This window comes from Oncorhynchus masou, chromosome 27, assembly GCF_036934945.1.
Source record: "Oncorhynchus masou masou isolate Uvic2021 chromosome 27, UVic_Omas_1.1, whole genome shotgun sequence".
Classification (NCBI taxonomy): Eukaryota; Metazoa; Chordata; class Actinopteri; order Salmoniformes; family Salmonidae; genus Oncorhynchus; species Oncorhynchus masou.
Genome location: NC_088238.1, coordinates 45,854,710 through 45,876,161, shown reverse-complemented (window position 1 = coordinate 45,876,161; position 21,452 = coordinate 45,854,710). Strand labels below are relative to the sequence as shown.

Below are 21,452 nucleotides of genomic sequence, written 5' to 3'. Positions count from 1 at the left end.
TTACCAACGTAATTAGAGCAGTACAAATAAAAGTTGTGTCATACCCGTGGTATACGGTCTAATATACCACGTCTGTCAGCCAATCGGCATTCTGGGCTCGAACCACACTGCTTATAATGTTAGGATAAGGTTTAGGGCAAGGGTAACGATAAGGGTTAGGGCAAGGATAGGGACAAGGGTACGGTTAGGGTTAGGGTAAGGACGTCCCAATGATTCCGTATAGTACTAACCGTACGTAGAAACCCCTCCGCCGCTAGGGAAACGCTTTCAGACCAATCAGTGGTTGAATGTGTGAGGGAGCGTGTGTTTACATCACCCGTCAAATTGAAGAGCATTTAAATTTCGTCTTACAAGGTACGATTACTTACCGTTAGAATATGTGTGTTGTTATACAATATGTCATTTCAATGTAAGAGATTGCAAGTATTGTGGAGAACATGATCACAACAGTACAGGACAGTAGCTATAAAATGTGTAACAACACCAGCTATAGTTAGCTAGCCAGCTAAAGTAACAGTACAGCTAGCGATGCAAAATACTGTTACCGTTATCTGTCTGGCTAGCTAGCTAGCTAGCTAATGGTAGCTAGCTAATCCATATACATTATAGCAGGCTTGTTAGCCGATTATCAGTCAACGTTAGCCAGTCAGCCTGACTGTTAGTTCGCTGAATGCCTAACGTTAGTTACTGTAGCTAGCTTATGTTCATTATTTGGCTAGCTATCATGGATGAAACAATAAATGGTTAGTTATGCGCATTATTCAGCAATGTACTAGTTCACTATCCACTGCGCGCGCGTGTGTGTGTGTGTGTGTGTTACACGTACTGAACAATGTGTTTTGTGTTGTTGGTTGGGTTTATCATGACCCCAATCCTGTTTGTTAACTCTGTTTGCATGTCAACAATTCTGTTGATCAGGTTTAAGTTTAAAGCTCAGAGCTGTGTGTGTGTGTGTGTGTGTGTGTGTGTGTGTGTGTGTGTGTGTGTGTGTGTGTGTGTGTGTGTGTGTGTGTGTGTGTGTGTGCACTCTGAGTCTCATCCCAGCGGAAGGTAGTTGGTGCTCCTTTCTGCTCCCAGGCAGAGGGGCCAATTAGGCTGTCAGGTCTTCAGGGCGCACACACACACACACACACACACACAGGTGTCCAGGGAAGGAACCAGAACAGGGGGAGAAGAGAGCGGGAGTCTATCCATAGTACCATCTATTTACTGCTGCTCCTGCCAGCCCCTGGACATGAACCACCACAGCAGGGGCCTGGTTCCTACTCTTGAGGGCTAACAAAGTCACTGGGGTTGCGGGGTGAGGGAGCTTGTTGTTTTGGTGTGTGTGTGTCTTGAGAGAGAGAGAGAGAGAGAGAGAGAGAGAGAGATGGGGAAAGTGAAGGGAGTAAGCCAAAGAGGAAGATGAAAGGTGTATTTGATAAATCTTTGCTTGTCCATGTTTTCCCCTCTGTGTTTATTAGTACTGTTTTGACCAGCCCCCACACTGTGCTTTTGATTGTTCTTTCCTCTGTATGTCTCTGTCTTTCCCTCCAGGACCAAACCCGCAGACTTGCACTGAAACGATTACGGTAGCCACCAACAGGACGGACTCTCTGGTAACTGACCTTTTGCAGGTTAGTGCCGGTCTCTCTGGCCAGGAAAGGTGGATAGCTATTGGCACAAAGTTTAAACGCATGTCTTCCCATTATACGTTATCTCTGTTTTTCCTTCACAAGATCGAAATCATAAATCTGTTGTAACTCAAAGGTTTAGCCTATAGATGTGTTTTAGTCTATGTATTTTACATCAAGGTGTGTGTGGTTTTAATTGGTGCTGAATCTCAGGTGCTAAACCACTACCCTAGTGGGTGTCGCTCTCTCTTCTGGGACTAGAAACCCACTAAGGATATAATACTGGAGAAGGAACCGTAGGCCTAAATTATAAAGAGAGTGCAGTATATGAGGAGAGGGGTGGTCTAGAGAGAACTCTTATCAGGCTATTAATGATCAAATAATTGTCTCCAGTTGGTATTTATGGTGGGCTGTCACACTTGAGGAAGCAGTTTGGGACCACAAACGTATGGCTCAGCGTTTAATACTATCCTCTTTCTGTGTCTCCTTCACCTTCTCTTCCAGTGGAATAACTCTTGAACCATGAGCTCTGTGGCTGTGTTGACCCCGGAGAGCTTTGCCGAACACCGCAGCGGAATCAAAGACCAGGAGATGACAGGTATTATACTGGTCTGGGACCAGTGGATAGAGTTCTAATTACTCACCCTTATTGGAGTTGCCTACAACCGAATGCATCCGGTTTTCAGGGATACAGCATTCTTCAACCAAGCTTCCTTTTCCGCTTAAAACAGAATGTGGGAACTTTCTTTTACGCTTTCTACGTTAGGAATGTAACATCTGGTCAAGAAAACGCTTTAAGGCTATAGCTAAGTCTGTATGGATTTTGGATTGTGTTTTCAGTGTCGGTTTGGCATTTTCTGCCTTTGTGGTTGCATTAATCTCTCTTTCTGCCTTTGTTTCTACACCTCTATTTCCATGTCTCTGTCGCTCTCCATCCATCCATCCCTCCCATCCTTCAAGGCGGTGTACCCGAGGATGAGGCCTATATCCCCACCTACCTGGAGGCCTTCCCTCCGCTCCCGGAGAATAAGGGAGCTCCGGGGGACAAGTCTGGAGAGCCTGCCGGGGCGTGGGGCTCCAAGATCAGACCCATCAAAGCCTCTGTCATCACCCAGGTAACGGGCACATATGTCGAAGCACACGTACAACACAGTCTGTTGTGGTCTCAGCATCACACCACCTTCTCCCCCCTCCTCCTCCCTCTCCTTCTCCCAGGTGTTCAACGTGCCCCTGGAGGAGCGGCGCTACAAGGACAACAGCCAGTTTGGTGACGGGGGCGAGGAGGCCAAGGTGTGCCTGGACATCATGCAGAGGACGGGGGCTCACATCGAGCTGTCGCTGGCCAAGGACCAGGGCCTCTCCATCATGGTCACTGGGAAACTGGACTCTGTCATGAAGGCCCGTAAGGAGATCGTGTCTCGGCTGCAGACACAGGTTCAGATTTTAGTTTTTCAATTTTAGTTTTTCAATTTTAGTTTTTCAATCCAATCTCCATTCCCAGCTGCATAACGTTATAAAGGCTCTCCATGTTCAGCGTAGGGTTGGACGATATATCAAATGTCATACCGATCATATTTATTGTTATTGCGATATACATTTGTGTTTCTCCCCCTCCCTCCCTCCCTCCCTTGTTTACAGGCTTCGGCCACGGTGGCCATCCCCAAGGAGCACCACCGGTTTGTGATCGGTAAGAACGGTGAGAAACTCCAGGAGCTGGAGCTGAAAACGGCCACGAAGATCGCCATCCCCCGACCTGACGATCCCAGCCTCAACATCAGAATCACAGGCACCAAGGAGGGCATCGAGAAGGCTCGTCACGAGATACTGCTGATATCAGCCGAACAGGTCAGAGGGGGCCAGGGGTCAAAGGGAAAAATGATGATGATGATGATGACAGAGATGCTTCAGCTTTGAGCGATATGTTAATTTTTTTTTTTTACATACTAATTATTAGAGCCGGGACGATGCCAGTATCGCAATACTTGTTAGTATCGTGGAAAGGAAACAGAACACGAAGCAGCTTTAACTTTTTTATGAAACCAGCCCTAATGTTGGAAACAAACATCATTATGTTGTCATCTAGAGTCACGTTTATTTACATATTAGCACACAATATTTTACATACAGCAGGTTTTTAAAGGACAAGAAAGAGAATGGTCCACGTCGTGTTTTCATTGTTTGCCATGGAATAAAATTGCGTTATTGTCACAGCTCTACTAATGTTATGGTATGAAACCCAGACAAAAAGACCCATGTTGATATGGTTACGTATGGTGTAGATATGTGTGTGTGTGTGTGTCATACAATACTTGATCGTTTTACATTTTTCTCCATCTCCTCTCCTCCAGGACAAGCGAGCAGTGGAGCGTCTCTCCCTGGAGAAGGTGTTCCACCCGTTCATCGCTGGGGCCTACAACCGTCTGGTCCAGGAACTGTGTCAAGAAACGGGGGCCCGCGTCAGTATCCCCCCGCCCAGCCTGCACAAGGACGAGATCGTCATCACCGGGGAGAAGGAGGCTGTCGCTCTCGCCATCAGCCGCATACGGGCCATCTACGACGAGAAGGTGTGTGTGTGTGTGTGTGTGTGTGTGTGAGAGCGAGAGCTGACCCGAACCCGACATCTTCACATAATATCCAAGCAAATGTATCGCTGAATGACATTGACTTACCTTTTGTCAGTGTTTGATGTCAAGGTTGGGATTGAGAGGGAGCGGGTTGCTTAGGAACCACTATACAATAACCTACACAGGTGTGCTAGCTAAACAAGGTAGGAACCTACAAAACAGCAGTCAATCACAGAACATCAACGCTAACGGATTCCCCCCCCCCTCTGTGTGTGCCTGTGTGCGCACATCCTGGGGGCGTTGTGGTTGACGCTGGACTGTATGGATTTGTGCGTCTTAGACACGATTTCACAGAAGTAGACGGTGTTAGACAATAGAGGTTCATGGTGAGGGAAAGTGAGTGTGTAAAGGATGGATGGAGGACCGTGCAGAGAACCATAGAGAGGACGAAGAGAAGGAGACATTGTGCTACAGTGGAGCCGTGGTGGGTTGGTGATACAGAGCAGGCAGAGATAATGGGTATGGATTCTAGTGGAAGGGAAAGACAATAGGATGGGAATGCTAATGGTACTTTACTGCATAATACTGTACTGTACCTGAGACTCTCTACTCTCCACTCTCTCACTCTCTCTTTCTCTCATGCACACTGTCTCTTTTTTTGTCTGCCTCTTTCCTTTCCCCTCTGTCACCCCTCCCCTTTCGTCTCCCTTCCTCTTCCTCCCCCTTCCTCACCTTCCCCACGTCCTCCAGAAGAGAAAGACCACCACCATCTCAGTGGAGGTGAAGAAGTCGCAGCACAAGTACATTGTGGGGCCTAAAGGCAACAGCCTGCATGAGATCATGGAGACCACCGGGGTTTCTGTGGAGATGCCCCCGCTGGACTCCTGCTCGGAGACCATCATCCTGAGGGGCGAGCCGGACAAGCTGGGCCCTGCACTTACACAGGTCTACGCCAAGGTGATTGGAGGAGGAGGAGGAAGTGGGGAGAGGAGGGGAGCGATTGTCTTGTTTGCTGATTTGTTGTCTGCTTTTAATCAACAAGTCATTTATTAATCACGTTGTGTGTGTGTGTGTGTGTGTGTGTGTGTGTGTGTGTGTGTGTGTGTGTGTGAGAGAGATATACAGCGTGTGTGTCTGATCCTGATTGCCTCTCTGTCTGCAGGCCAAGAGTGTGATGGTGGTGGAGGTGACGGCCCCGGCCTGGCTCCATCGCTTCATCATCGGAAAGAAGGGACAGAACATCGGACGCATCACACAGCAGCTACCCAAGGTGTGTGAGAGTGGGAGGTCGACATGAGAGTGTGAGAGACGGAATAGGGTGGGAGAGGGAAGAGAGAGAGAATTGGGGAGAGAGGTGGGAGAGATGGAGCGAGGGATATGGCAAAATATTTGGTTGCAGACAGAAACATGAGTTTATATGTTTAGGTGGTTAACAACAGCACTCACCTGCCTGGGATGTGCTTGGCTCAGACACATGTCTGTCAGTAGCGCCAACCAATCCCTGTATAGTGCACTACTTATGGATTACTCTTAAAAAGCCTGATATACCTGCTGCACTCCAGGGATTCAAGCTCTTTACCTCCCTAGCTACATTGAGACACACTTAGCTCACTGAGCTGACATGTGGAGGGAGCCAGAACCAGATGACCCCTTTAAGTGGCTTGACCCCTGACCTTTAACCCCTGTGTGTTTAGGTTCACATTGAGTTCACAGACGGCGAGGAGCGGATATCCCTGGAGGGCCCCACTGAGGAGGTGGAGCAGGCCCAGGTTCAGATACAAGACATCATCAGAGACCTGGTGAGTTCGGGCCCCCACCGCGGAGCTGCGTGACGGCACCTCGTTCCCACCGCAGAGCTGCATGTCGCCGTCTGACTCACACACGCACACACACACAACTGATCAATATCGATGTATCGCTCAATACGTTTTGTTCAAATGACACCTTTTCCAAATGCATTAACAGCAGCCCAGTCCTAACCCACCAACGTACAGAAACTCCCTAGATATGAGGACATCTTGCACGGAACCAGGCCGTCTACTCTAACATGTAAACCCTGTTTCCTGGTGTTAAGCTGGTGAGGATGGACTACACTGACGTCAACATAGACCAGCGCTTTCACAGACACCTCATCGGCAAGAACGGAGCCAACAGTGAGTACACACACACACACACACAAACGCACACACACACACTCTTTCTAATATATAGCCATGCAAATCCCATGCTGTGTTTTTCAGTTAACCGGATTAAAGAGCAGTACAAGGTGTCGGTGTGGATCCCACAGGAGCCGGATCGAAGCGGCCTGGTCCGGATCGAGGGTGACCCCAAGGGTGTGCAGCTGGCACGCAGGGAGCTGATGGAAATGGCACAGAGGATGGTGAGGACGGCGGGGGTGGTGCCATCCTCTCCCATTCATTTGGTATAATGGCCCGGCAACTTGGACGGAGTCCATATTCAATGGTGACAACTGTTCTTTCCCCCCCTGGGCAGGAGAACGAGCGTACCAAAGACTTGATTGTCGAGCAGAAGTTCCACCGCGCCATCATCGGCCAGAAAGGGGAGAAGATCAAAGAGGTCCGGGATAAGTTCCCAGAGGTAACAAGGTTCAACTTTTTTTTTTCTCTTTATGATATTAGGAGTGTAACTTCCCATTCTAGTGTGAAATCAGACTTATTTTGGATGCTCTCTTTCAGGTCATGATCAATTTCCCCGACCCGGCTCAGAATAGTGACATTGTGCAGCTGAGAGGGCCCAAGAACGAGGTGGAGAAGTGTGCCAAGTTTCTGGCAAAACTCATCGCAGACCTGGTACGACCTCACTGATTCATGCATTGCTTCCTGTTTACAATGGACCACTTCCTGGTTACTCACCGCTACTTTTTGTTTTTCTCTCAGATGGAGAACAGCTTCTCCCTCTCCATCCCCATCTTCAAACAGTTCCACAAAAACATCATCGGCAAAGGAGGCGCTAACATCAAAAAGGTGAGAGACGAAATGTGTGAAGAGTAGGACAAAATATTGGTCTAACTTTAAAGTGTTGACACATGCTTGTAACTAATAACCTCCATTTAAAATGTATGCCATTCTTATGATGTGTGTTTGTGTGTGTGTCCCACAGATCCGTGAGGAGACCACCACTAAGATTGACCTGCCCACAGAGAACAGTAACAGTGAGATGATAGTGATCACTGGGAGGAAGAACCACTGTGAAGCAGCCAGAGACAGGATCCTCGCTATCCAGAGAGAACTGGTGAGTGTGTGTCTCTCTGTCGCTCTCTCTCTCGATAATTCAACCATTCCCCCTCCCTCCCTCCCTCCCTCCCTTCCTTCCTTTCTCTCTCTCTCCAGGCCAACATCAAGGAGTCAGATGTGACCATCCCGGCCAAGCTCCACAACTCTCTGATAGGCTCTAAGGGCTGCCTGGTGCGGGCCGTCATGGAGGACTGTGGCGGGGTGCACATCCACTTCCCCTCCGAGGGCTCCGGGTCAGACAGGGTGACTGTCAGAGGGCCCGCCGGGGAGGTGGAGAGGGCCAAGAGACAGCTACTACAACTGGCTGAAGAGAAGGTGAGGGAGGAGGAGGTAGAGGAGAAATGGCAAGGAGGTCTGTCCCCCACCACCCCCCCCCCCCCTCCCCGCCTTTATGAATTAGGCAGAATGTGGAAGAATTGGTTTCACATTTTTGAGTTTAATTGAATAGCACCAGTCTCTTACACCTCCTTTTTTTCTCTCCTCTCTTTCTCTCCTCTTTCTCCTCGTTTTACAGCAAGTGAACAACTTCACGGCGGAGCTGCAGGCCAAGCCGGAGTACCACAAGTTCCTGATTGGAAAGGGCGGGGTGAACATCCGTGGTGTGCGGGACAGGACGGGCGCTCGCATCATCTTCCCGTCTCCCGACGAGCCCGAGCAGGAGCTCATCACCATCATAGGCAGGGAGGAGGCTGTCAGACTGGCCCAGAAAGAACTGGAGACACTCGTCAAAAACCTGGTACTAGTCCGGATGATTTCTGTTGGAACAGATTCATGTTCAGTAGGTAGAAAGAAAGCTTTTAAACAGAGGCGCTCGTCCAGTAACTTAACATGTTCAAGATTTGAAACTGTGGATATTAACAGCATAGAGAACAGCATATATTTTTTGTTTTTTTGTTGGTCTGTAATTTACGAAGCTCAGAGGGGTCACATTTTTTTTCTACCTCTGTTTTACTGATCCCCCACCCCCTCCTCTCCTCCTCCCTGCCCCTTCTCCCCCCTCTCTCTCAGGACGACGTGGTGGAGGACAGCATGGTTGTGGAGACGCGGCACCACCGGTACTTTGTCTGCCGGCGAGGCCAGGTGTTGAGGGAGCTGGCGGAGGAATACGGCGGCGTGGCGGTCAGCTTCCCCCGCACCGGGACTCACAGCGACCGCATCACACTGAAGGGGGCCAAGGACTGTGTGGAGGCAGCCAAACGAAGAATCCAGGAGATCATAGAGGATCTGGTAGGTTGGTGTGTGTGGGGAGTGTGTGTGGGGGTCTGGGGTGGTGTGTTCCATTCTGTTTATGTGTTCTGAAGTGTGTAGTCTTGTATTGACTCAAGCCAATGTGTGATATGTAAAATAGTTTGTAATAACTTATGAATAACAACTCAACTATGTGCAGTAATGACAACAACTCTATGCAGTAATGACAACAACTCTATGCAGTAATGACAACAACTCTATGCAGTAATGACAACAACTCTATGCAGTAATGACGCCAACTCTATGCAGTAATGACGCCAACTGTATGCAGTAATGACAACAACTCTATGCAGTAATGACAACAACTCTATGCAGTAATGACAACAACTCTATGCAGTAATGACGCCAACTCTATGCAGTAATGACGCCAACTCTATGCAGTAATGATAACAACTCTATGCAGTAATGACAACAACTCTATGCAGTAATGACAACAACTCTATGCAGTAATGACAACAACTTATGCAGTAATGACAACAACTTATTCAGTAATGACAACAACTCTATGCAGTAATGACAACAACTCTATGCAGTAATGACAACAACTCTATGCAGTAATGACAACAACTCTATGCAGTAATGACAACAACTCTATGCAGTAATGACAACAACTTATGCAGTAATGACAGCAACTCTATACAGTAATGACAACTACTCTATACAGTAATGACAACAACTCTATACAGTAATGACAACTCTATGCAGTAATGACAACTACTCTATACAGTAATGACAACAACTCTATACAGTAATGACAACTCTATGCAGTAATGACAACTACTCTATACAGTAATGACAACTCTATACAGTAATGACAACAACTCTATGCAGTAATGACAACAACTCTATGCAGTAATGACAACAACTCTATACAGTAATGACAACTACTCTATACAGTAATGACAACTACTCTATACAGTAATGACAACTACTCTATGCAGTAATGACAACTACTCTATACAGTAATGATGACTCTATGCAGTAATGACAACTCTATACAGTAATGACAACTCTATGCAGTAATGATGACAACTCTATTGACGACTCTATGCAGTAATGACAACAACTCTATACAGTAGCAAACAGGGGTTTTGTTGCACACTGTCTGGTGGATAGCATGAGAGACTTGGTCTGCCTCTGTCACCATAATGGTCACGTTCCTCACCGATGTTACAGTGGCGGCAGCTAGTCTTCCTGGGGTCCGACGCATAACCAAAAAGACATTACAGACAAAATGGCTACAATTTACATACATTTACAACATTAACATAGACATTATAGACATACAGTGCATTCGGGAAGTATTCAGACCCCTTGACTTTTTCCACATTTTGTTACGTTACAGCCTTATTTTAAGATTGATTAAATGTTTTTTTTTCCCCCTCATCAATCTACACACACTACACCATAATGACAAAGAAAAAAAACAACGTTTTTGTTCATTTTAGTTAAAAAATATATATCGGGGACTCCCGGATGGCGCAGTGGTCTAAGGCACTGCATCGCAGTGCTAGCTGTGCCACCAGAGACTCTGGGTTCGAGCCCAGCCTCTGTTGCAGCCGGCCACGACCGGGAGGTCCATGGGGCGATGCACAATTGTCCTAGCGTCGTCCGGGTTAGGGAAGGTTTGGCCGGTAGGGATGTCCTTGTCTCATCGCGCACCAGCGACTCCTGTCATTGGTGCGGCTGGCTTCCGGGTTGGATGCGACCAGTGTTAATAAGCAGTGCGGCTTGGTTGGGTTGTGTTTCGGAGGACTCATGACTCTCGATCTTTGCCTCTCCCGAGTCTGTACGGGAGTTGTAGCTATGAGATAAGATAGTAACTACTAAAATAATTATAATTGGATACTACAAAATTGGGGTGAAAAAGGGGGTAAAATAAATAAATATAAATATATATATATGAAATAATAATATTGAAATATCATATTTACATAAAGTATTCAGACCCTTTACTCAGTACTTTGTTGACGCACCTTTGGCAGTGATTACAACCTTGAGTCTTCTTGGGTCTGATGCTAAAAGCTTGGTACATCTGTATTTGGGGAGTTTTTCCCATTCTTCTCTGCAGATCCTCTCAAGCTCTGTCAGGTTGGATGGGGAGCGTCTCTGAACAGCTGTTTTCAGATGTTCGATTGGGTTCAAGTCCGAACTCTGTCTGTGCCACTCAAGGACATTCAGAGACTTGTCCCAAAGCCACTCCTGTGTTGTCTTGGCTGTGTGCTTAGGGTTGTTGCCCTGTTGGAAGGTGAACCTTTGCCCAAGTCTGAGGTCCTGAGCGCTCTGGAGCAGGTTTTCATCAAGGATTTCTCTGTACTTTGCTCTGTTCATCTTTCCCTTGATCCTGACTAGTCTCCCAGGCCCTGCCGCTGAAAAACATCCCCACAGCATGATGCTGCCACCACCATGCTTCACCGTAGGGATGATGCCAGGTTTCCTACAGATATGACGCTTGGCATTCAGGCTGAAGAGTTCAATCTTGGTTTCATCTGACCAGAGAATCTTGTTTCTCATGGTCTTGGTGGTTCCAAACTTCTTCCATGTAAGAATGATGGAGGCCACTGTGTTTCTTGACCCTTCCCCAGACCTGTGCCTCAACATAATCCTGTCTCAGAGCTCTACGGAATTCCTTCAACCTCGTGGTTTGGTTTTTGCTCTGACATGCACTGTCAACTGTGGGCCTTATATTGAAATCCTGTTTTTGCTTTGTCATTATTAGAGGTCGACCGACCGTTTTTTTTTCAACGCCGATACTGATTATTGGATGACCAAAAATGCAGATACCGATTAATCGGCCAATATTTGTTTTTACATGTATTTGTAATAATAACAATTACAACAATACTGAATGAACACTTATTTTAACTTAATATAATACATAAATAAAATCAATTTAGCCTCAAGTAAATAATGAAAAATGTTCAATTTGGTTTAAATCATGTAAAAACAAAGTGTTGGAGAAGAAAGTAAAAGTGCAATATGTGCTATGTAAGAAAGCTAACGTTTCAGTTCCTTTCTCAGAACATGAGAACATATGAAAGCTGGTGGTTCCTTTTAACATGAGTCTTCAATATTCCCAGGTAATAAGTTTTAGGTTGTAGTTATTATAGGAATTATAGGACTATTTCTCTCTATACCATTCGTATTTAATTAACTGTTGACTATTGGATGTTCTTCTAGTCACTTTAGTATTGCCAGTGTAACAGTACAGCTTCCGTCCCTCTCCTCGCTCCTCCCTGGGCTCGAACCAGCAACGCAACGACAACAGCCACCACATCGAAGCAGCGTTACCCATGCAGAGCAAGGGAAACAACCACCCCAAGGCTCATAGCGAGTAGCGTTCGCTAACTAGCCAGCCATTTCACTTCGGTTACACCAGCCTCATCTCGGGAGTTGATAGGCTTGAAGTCATAAACAGCGCAATGCTTGACGCACAACGAAGACCTGCTGGCAAAATGCACGAGAGTGCTGTTTGAATTAATGTTTACGCACCTGCTTCTGCCTACCACCGCTCAGTCAGATACTTAGATACTTGTATGCTTGTATGCTCAATCAGATTATATGCAACGCAGGACACGCTAGATAATATCTAGTAATACCATTAACCATGTGTAGTTAACTAGGGATTATGATTGATTGTTTTTTATAAGATAAGTTTAATGCTAGCTAGCAACTTACCTTGGCTTACTGCATTGGCGTAACAGGCAGTCTCCTTGTGGAGTGCAACGAGAGAGAGGCAGGTCGTTATTGCATTGGACTAGTTAACTGTAAGGTTGCAAGATTGGATCCCCCGAGCTGACAAGGTGAAAATCTGTCGTTCTGCCCCTGAACGAGGCAGTTAACCCACCGTTTCTAGGCCGTCATTGAAAATAAGAATGTGTTCTTAACTGACTTGCCAAGTTAAATAAATATTAAATAAAGGTGAAACATTTTTTTTTTTTTATGGCAAATCGGCTCCCAAAAATACAGAATTCCGATTGTTGAAATTGACCCTAATTAATCGGCCATTTCGATTAATCGGTCGACCTCTAGTCATTATGGTGTTTTGTGTAGGTTGATGAGGAAAAACATGAATTTAATCCATTTTAGAATAAGGCTGTAACGTAACAAAATGGGGAAAAATTCAAGGGGCCTGAATACTTTCCGAATTCACTGTAAATATACTGTGTGTACAAAACATTAAGGACACCTCCCTAATATTGAGTTGTACCCCCTTTTGCCCTCAAAACATCCCCAATTCATCAGGGCATGGACTCTACCAGGTGTCGAAAGCGTTTCACAGCGATGCTGGCCCATATTGACTCCAATTCTTCCCACAGTTGTGTCAAGTTAGCTGGATGTCCTTTTAGCGGTGGACCATTCTTGATACACACGGGAAACTGTTGAGCGTGAAAAACCCAGCAGCGTTGCAGTTCTTGACACAAACCGGTGCACCTGGCACCTACTAACATACCCCGTTCAAAGGCACTTACATTTTGCTGTCTTGCCCACTCACAATCCACGTCTCAAGGCTTAACATGTCTCCTCCCCTTCATCTACACGGATCGAAGTGGATTTAACAAGTGACATCAATAAGGGGTCACAGCTTTAACTACAACTAAAGACACTCATTGACACATTTGAAATGATATAGCAGTGTGATGCCTGACGGCACCGTTGGTGACGTGGCACGCATCCCTTGGTTGACGTAATGCAATGCCTGCGCTTCTCGTCGGGGCAAGAAGTCGACCATTGTGTAGTCTGTTTTGATGACCGTCTCCCTCCCTCCCTCCAGGAGGCCCAGGTGAGTGTTGAGGTGGTGGTCCCCCAGCGGTACCACAGGGCTGTGATGGGGCCCAAAGGCGTCAGGATCCAGCAGATCACCAGAGATTACGAGGTGCAGGTCAAGTTCCCGGAGAGAGACGACAACAACACAGCAGGTCAGCCAAGGCGGTCTGGAAATGAATGGAAGTACTGTGTAGCTGGGGGGGGGTGTCTGTTGTTCCATGTAGTGACTCTGTTATTCAATGTGTTTGCATGGGCTAATAGCAGTAGGGTCAACAACAAACAATGTAATCCAATATGTATTGATTTTTTTTAAATGTATATCCAGGGGCCTTAAAATTCCAAATCAAATAGCTAAATGATCCTTGGTATGACCTTAAAAAAAAATCCATATAGTTTAGTAGAACCCCCCCCCCTGGTTTAGACAGGGCTTAGACTGTAATGGGTTAACCTAATTAGAATGTGTTCTTAACTGACTTGCCTGGTTAAATAAAGGTTAAAAATTTAAAAAAATAAATAAAAAAAACCTACACCTATCCGGCACCTTCATTTCTACCTAAAAAAAACATGACCCCATTTTTGTTGTTTGGTTCAAAACACGTCATCTTGAAATTGAACATCCGGAGTTTCACCAGAAACTCCAAAAAAAGCCGTGTTCTTGTTGCCATGGTGACGCTGCAGGACAGGAGCCCCCTCAGGAGAACGGTGACGCCAGCCCGGAGGCGGAGTTTGTCCTTCGCAAGTGTGACGTCATCACCATCTCAGGGCGGACGGAGAAGTGTGAGCTGGCAAAGATCGCCCTACTGGTATAAACTGTTAAGATGTTAACTTTTCACACTCTGTTGGGAGAGTGTTGTGTCCTTTATTGTTTTCCTCACACTCTTTCTCTCTCTCTCTCCTCTCTTTCTCACTCACTCAATCACTCACACACACACACCCTCCAGGCTCTGGTCCCCGTCACGGAGGATGTTGAGGTGTCCTTTGAGCTACACCGTTACATCATTGGTCAGAAGGGCAGTGGCATCAGGAAGATGATGGAGGAGTATGAGGTATGGAGCTCCATCGCCCTCCTCTGGTGGACGTGTAGAACTGCAGCTCTGACGTTCAATCTTGATGTACTGCACACTGCATTTGCTCATCATAGCCTTTCGTCCCTGATATTCAATTCTGCAAATAATTTATATTTTAGTGCGTTACCTCATGTTAAGATGGTCTTGATCAGATTGCCGTCAAACTGATAGAGAAGGCAGAGTAGAACAACTAAGAAACCGTGGGAAAATCAGACTAAATTTGACTCTGTACTGTAACTCCCTGTGTGTGTCTCGGTGTGTTTGTGTGTGTGTTTGTGTGTAGGTGAACATCTGGGTACCCCAGCCGGAGCAGCAGTCGGATGTGATCAAGGTGACAGGTCAGGTGGCCAACGTAGAGCGAGCCAAGTCAGGCCTGCTGGAGAGAGTCAAAGAACTACAGGCTGAACAGGAGGACAGGGTAGGAACACACACTTATTAGGGAGACACACACACACACACACACACAGTACTGACTTGTATCTCCCTATCCCTCCAGGCCTTGAGGAGCTTCAAGGTCTCCATCTCAGTAGATCCTAAGTTCCACCCCAAGATCATTGGCCGGAAGGGAGCGGTCATCTCTCAGATCCGCAAAGACCACGACGTCAACGTCCAGTTCCCAGATAAAGGGGACGAACTGCAGGTCAGGAGAGTGTGTGTCTTGCTCTTTTCTGTTGTTCTCTCTCTCTCTCCCTCTCTCTTTCTCTTCCACCACTCCCTCTTATCTTTCCTTTGTCATTTTTGTGTGTTTACAGTTCTTCTCTCTCTTCTCGCCCTGCCATGTCCTCTTCTCCTCTCTGTTCTTTCTTGTGTTCTCATCCCTCCCCGTCTCATCCTCTCCCCTCTTGTTTCTAAACTCCACACCTCCCTCCTGCACCTAATTCTCCTCTCCATCTCCCGTGCTGTCTTTCTCATCTACACATCCACTCTCTTATTCTCTTTTTCCCCCTCCTCTCCCAGGTGATCTCTCTCTGTTCTCTCTCTCTCTCCCAGGATGTGATAGTGTTCTCTCTCTCTCCCAGGATGTGATAGTGATCTCTCTCTGTTCTCTCTCTCTCCCAGGATGTGATAGTGATCTCTCTCTGTTCTCTCTCTCTCACAGGATGTGATAGTGATCTCTCTCTGTTCTCTCTCTCTCTCTCTCTCTCTGCCAGGATGTGATAGTGATCTCTCTCTGTTCTCTCTCTCTGCCAGGATGTGATAGTGATCTCTCTCTCCCAGGATGGGATAGTGATCTTTCTCTGTTCTCTGATCTTTCTCTGTTGATCTCTCTCTGTTTTCTCTCTCTTCTAGGATGTGATAGTGATCTCTTTCTCTCTCTCTCACAGGATGTGATAGTGATCTCTCTCTGTTCTCTCTCTCTGCCAGGATGTGATAGTGATCTCTCTCTGTTCTCTCTCTCTGCCAGGATGTGATAGTGATCTCGCTCTGTTTTCTCTCTCTTCTAGGATGTGATAGTGATCTCTCTCTGTTCTCTCTAGGATGTGATAGTGATCTCTCTCTGTTCTCTCTCTCCTAGGATGTGATAGTGATCTCTCTCTCTCTCTCTTCTAGTGTCTCTCTCTCTCCTCAGGATGTGATAGTGATCTCTCTCTGTTCTCTCCCAGGATGTGATCTCTCTCTGCCAGGATGTGATAGTGATCTCTCTCTGTTCTCTCTGTTCTCTCTCTCTTCTAGGATGTGATAGTGATCTCTCTCTGTTCTCTCTCTCTTCTAGGATGTGATAGTGATCTCTCTCTGTTCTCTCTCTCTCTCCAGGATTCTCTCTCTCTCTCTCTCCAGGATGTGATAGTGATCTCTCTCTTCTTCTCTCTCTCTCTAGGATGTGATAGTGATTCTCTCTCTGCTCAGGATGTGATAGTGATCTCTCTCTGTTCTCTCTCTCTCCCAGGATGTGATAGTGATCTCTCTCTGTTCTCTCTCTCTCTCTGCCAGGATGTGATAGTGATCTCTCTCTGTTCTCTCTCTCTCTGCCAGGATGTGATAGTGTACTCTCTCTGTTCTCTCTCTCTCTCTCCCAGGATGTGATAGTGATCTCTCTCTGTTCTTTCTCTCTCCCAGGATGTGATAGTGTTCTATCTCTGTTCTCTCTCTCTCTCTCCCAGGATGTGATAGTGATCTCTCTCTGCTCTTTCTCTCTCCCAGGATGTGAGTGTTCTCTCTCTGTTCTCTCTCTCTCAGGATGTGATAGTGATCTCTCTCTGTTCTCTCTCTCTCCCAGGATGTGATATTGATCTCTCTCTGTTCTCTCTCTCTTCTAGGATGTGATAGTGATCTCTCTCTGTTCTCTCTCTCTCTCTCTCTGTTCTCTCTCTCTCTGCCAGGATGTGATAGTGTACTCTCTCTGTTCTCTCTCTCTCTCTCTCTCCCAGGATGTGATAGTGATCTCTCTCTGTGTGATAGTGATGTTCTTTCTCTCTCTCAGGATGTGATCTCTCTCTAATTCTCTCTCTCTTCTAGGATGTGATAGTGATCTCTCTCTGTTCTTTCTCTCTCCAGGATGTGATAGTGTTCTATCTCTGTTCTCTCTCTCTTCTAGGATGTGATAGTGATCTCTCTCTGTTCTCTCTCTCTTCTAGGATGTGATAGAGATCTCTCTCTGTTCTCTCTCTTCTAGGATGTGATAGTGATTTTTCTCTGTTCTCTCTCTCTCTCTCTGCCAGGATGTGATAGTGATCTCTCTCTGTTCTCTCTCTCTCTCCCATGATGTGATAGTGATCTCTCTCTGTTCTCTCTCTCTCTTCTAGGATGTGATAGTGATCTCTCTCTGTTCTCTCTCTCTTCTAGGATGTGATAGTGATCTATCTCTGTTCTCTCTCTCTTCTAGGATGTGATAGTGATCTCTCTCTGTTCTCTCTCTCTTCTAGGATGTGATAGTGATCTCTCTCTGTTCTCTCTCTCTCTTCTAGGATGTGATAGTGATCTTTCTCTGTTCTCTCTCTCTTCTAGGATGTGATAGTGATCTCTCTCTGTTCTCTCTCTCTTCTAGGATGTGATAGTGATCTCTCTGTTTTCTCTCTCTTCTAGGATGTGATAGTGATCTCTCTCTGTTCTCTCTCTCTCTCCCAGGATGTGATAGTGATCTCTCTCTGTTCTCTCTCTCTTCTAGGATGTGATAGTGATCTCTCTCTGTTCTCTCTCTCTCTTCTAGGATGTGATAGTGATCTCTCTCTGTTCTCTCTCTCTTGTAGGATGTGATAGTGTTCTCTCTCTCTCTCTCTTCTAGGATGTGATAGTGATCTCTCTCTGTTCTCTCTCTCTCTTCTAGGATGTGATAGTGATCTCTGGGTATGAGCGTAACACAGAAGAGGCGCGGTCAGCCATCGAGCTGCTGGTGTCAACGCTGCAGGAGATGGTCAGCCACGACGTGCACCTGGACCCCCGCACACACGCACGCATCATTGGGGCCCGCGGCAAGGCCGTCCGCAAGACCATGGAAGAGTTCAAGGTACAGGCGTGGTGGGGGGGGGGGGGGTGATTGAACCCCAGGGTTCACAGCGACGCACGACATCGCAGCACCAGTTTGTTTTGTTTTTAGAGGGGGACTGTTTTTTGTTTTCTGTGGCAGTACCTCCGGGAGTCCTTTTGTCAGGCCCTTTATTTTGAAATGTTAACAACTACAGTATGTTGTGGATGCAAATAAAGCCGTGTTTGTGCCACACTCTGACGTGGCATGGTTTCTCTCCTCTGTCGTGTGTGTTTAGGTGGACATCCGGTTTCCCCAGCCGGGTTCAGAGGACCCAGGCAGGGTGACAGTGACTGGACTACCAGAGAGTGTGGACAATGCCGTCGACCACCTCCTCAATCTGGAGGAGGAATATGTGAGTGATGGACGAGAGACAATTATCAGCATATGGAGTAAACGTGACAAACTGTGCCTCGGCCTATGCCGCCATGCAACCTGTCTGTCTGTCTCTCTGTCTGTCTCTGTCTGTCTCTGTCTCTCTCTGTCTCTCTCTGCCGCCATGCAACCTTTCTGTCTGTCTGTCTGTCTGTCTGTCTGTCTGTCTGTCTGTCTGTCTGTCTGTCTGTCTGTCTGTCTGTCTGTCTGTCTCTGTCTCTCTCTGTTTGTCTCTCTCTGTCTGTCTCTGTCTCTCTCTGTATGTCTCTCTCTGTCTGTCTCTGTCTCTGTCTGTCTCTCTCTTTGTCTCTCTCTCTGTCTCTGTCTCTCTCTTCTGCTACTATCTTACTTTCTCCCTTTTTATTTGACTACTGTCTCTCCAACTTTCCATGCTAGATGTTGAGTGTGACAGAGACCGAGACGATGGCTGCCTACATGAAGCCCCCGTCCCGCTATGGAGGGGGGGGTGGAGTTGGGGGTGGCGACCTCAGCGGGGGGGCGGCCAAGGGCTTTGTGGTGCGGGACGCCCCCTGGAACGACAAGGTGTGTGTCTTGATTCTCATCCTAATTCTTTGTGTCATCTTTCAGTATCCTCCTCGTCATCAATAGTCATTATCATGTAGGCCTATATCTTCGTCATCGTGAGGTTGTTCTGACGTTGTGTGTTGTTATGTGTCTCAGGCTCCTGATATGAGTAATGCTGAGGACTTCCCCACCTTCGGCGCAGGCCTGGCCCCAAAACAGACATCTGCCTGGGGCCCCAAGAAGTTTTGAGACATCTGGGAAAACAAGAGAAAGGAGAGGGAGAGAACAAACACTGGACAAATCGCTACTCGCCTTCGCCGCCTCCCCCCTTTTCATTTTTTTGCTCTTTCGCAGCTGTTACCCTCAACCAGCAACCCAGGAAGGCCAGATGAAAAAAGAGCATGTCCTCATATCTTCTCCATCTCTCCTCTATCCCCTTCTCTCCATCTCTCCTCTATCCCCTTCTCTCCATCTCGCCTCTATCCCCTTCTCTCCATCTCTCCTCTATCCCCTTCTCTCCATCTCTCCTCTATCCCCTTCTCTCCATCTCTCCTCTATCCCCTTCTCTCCATCTCTCCTCTATCCCCTTCTCTCAGTCTCTCCTCTATCCCCTTCTCTCCGTCTCTCCTCTATCCCCTTCTCTCCTCTATCCCCTTCTCTCCGTCTCTCCTCTATCCCCTTCTCTCCGTCTCTCCTCTATCCCCTTCTCTCCTCTATCCCCATCTCTCCATCTCTCCTCTATCCCCTTCTCTTCATCTCTCCTCTATCCCCTTCTCTCCATCTCTCCTCTATCCCCTTCTCTCCTCTATCCCCTTCTCTCCATCTCTCCTCCCCCTTCTCTCCCCCTCTATCCCCTTCTCTCCATCTCTCCTCTATCCCCTCTCTCCTCTATCCCCTTCTCTCCATCTCTCCTTCTCTCCGTCTCTCCTCTATCCCCTTCTCTCCGTCTCTCCTCTATCCCCTTCTCTCCGTCTATCCTCTATCCCCTTCTCTCCGTCTCTCCTCTATCCCCTTCTCTCCGTCTCTCCTCTATCCCCTTCTCTCCGTCTCTCCTCTATCCCCTTCTCTCCGTCTCTCCTCTATCCCCTTCTCTCCTCTATCCCCATCTCTCCTTCTCTCCTCTATCCCCATCTCTCCATCTCCTCTATCCCCTTCTCTCCATCTCTCCTCTATCCCCTTCTCTCCATCTCTCCTCTATCCCCTTCTCTCCATCTCTCCTCTATCCCCTTCTCTCCATCTCTCCTCTATCCCCTTCTCTCCTCTATCCCCTTCTCTCCATCTCTCCTCCATCCCCCTCGCCTCCATTGGAGGAAAGACTTTCCCCCTCTTGTTTTCTTGCTTTGTCTTGCCTCTCCACGTCACTTCAACATCGCTGGAGTTGTCGTTGCATTTTAAAGGACTTGTTTTAGTCAGTGGACCCCACTGCCAAACCCCAAACCGACAGTCCAGGCATCTTGTAATGGACCTTTGAACCAACTTAACCCAGCGAGTAGTGAAACTGGAGAGCACCAGCCAACCAACAGCCCTCTTTACAAGACAAGAGGGATGTGGAGGATTTTAGGTTCACAGGGTGGCAGAAATCAACCACGAGTTGTAAAGCAAACACTGCTTAATTTTTGCAGTTTTGGTGATGAAAGGAGATTTTAATGTTCTACTGTGCGAGCGGAGTTTTTAAACGACGAACTCCTACGATGTTTTACGGTGTTTTTAAAAAACCTGAGTCTGTTACTAGCTGATCCAAGTCCGTTATTACTGAAAATCATCAGGGGGGGGGGGGGGGGGGGGGGCTAAAATAGCTTCCATATTTTTTTTCATGGTGAGTCATCTTTTGAGTCTTAACCGTGTCAGTCCTGTGTACCGCAGGTTGTTTATTTAAGCAACAAGGCACAAGGGGGTGTGGTATATGGCCAGTATACCGCGGCTAAGTGCTGTTCTTAGGTACGACGCCACGTGGAGTGCCTGGATACAGCCCTTAGCCGTGGTATATTGGCCATATCCCACAAACTCCTGAGTTGCCTTACTGATTATTATAAACTGGTTACCAACATACTTAGAGCAGTAACAATAAATGTTTTGTCATACCCATGGTATACGGTCAGATATACCACGGCTGTCAGCCAATCAGCATTCAGGGCTCAAACCACCCAGTTTATAATTCTTGTTATTTATGTTTTTGTTTATTTATAACCCGTTTTATTTATTGACATTTCTGTGATCTGGCGTTTTTATAAAGCACATAGCAGAAGTGGAATGTGTGTATGGGGAGGGAGGGGGACCATTTGGTTATGTACTAGTATGTTGTTGTACTAGTATGTTGTTATGAAGTTGTTTCTATTTTTATTTTTTTCCTCACTTCATTTGAAAGACTGTATGTGTGTGCGTTAGGTGTACGTTCGAACGAAGCTTGACCAATCTTTTACTCTCATCAGTAACTTTCTTTGTATTTGTCTTAATTCCAGCTCCGTCGCTCTCCTTTCCCTTTCTACGCCCGACCCCTCCGTTCAGCCACCTTGTGTAGTTTGACTCCATCCATTTGAAAAAGAATATTATATTTCAACTCCCCCAAATACTTGTGC

The 21,452-nt window shown here is 46.9% G+C and overlaps 1 protein-coding gene across 1 annotated transcript; it reads left to right on the top strand.

The window, feature by feature from the left end:
* Window positions 1-132: 132 nt before the first annotated feature.
* hdlbpb (high density lipoprotein binding protein b) lies at window positions 133-19,702 on the top strand. The gene is made up of 28 exons (XM_064940468.1): window positions 133-354; window positions 1,537-1,616; window positions 2,118-2,211; window positions 2,574-2,728; window positions 2,829-3,047; window positions 3,252-3,458; window positions 3,962-4,177; window positions 4,928-5,134; window positions 5,340-5,447; window positions 5,872-5,976; window positions 6,252-6,330; window positions 6,418-6,557; window positions 6,671-6,775; window positions 6,874-6,987; window positions 7,075-7,161; window positions 7,298-7,429; window positions 7,528-7,746; window positions 7,946-8,167; window positions 8,440-8,658; window positions 13,454-13,598; window positions 14,125-14,249; window positions 14,388-14,492; window positions 14,797-14,931; window positions 15,010-15,153; window positions 17,779-17,958; window positions 18,215-18,331; window positions 18,748-18,894; window positions 19,033-19,702. The coding sequence occupies exons 3-28, from the start codon at window positions 2,136-2,138 to the stop codon at window positions 19,123-19,125; spliced, it is 3,801 nt and encodes a 1,266-aa protein (XP_064796540.1). The 5' UTR covers window positions 133-354; window positions 1,537-1,616; window positions 2,118-2,135; the 3' UTR covers window positions 19,126-19,702.
* The last annotated feature ends 1,750 nt before the right edge of the window (window positions 19,703-21,452 follow it).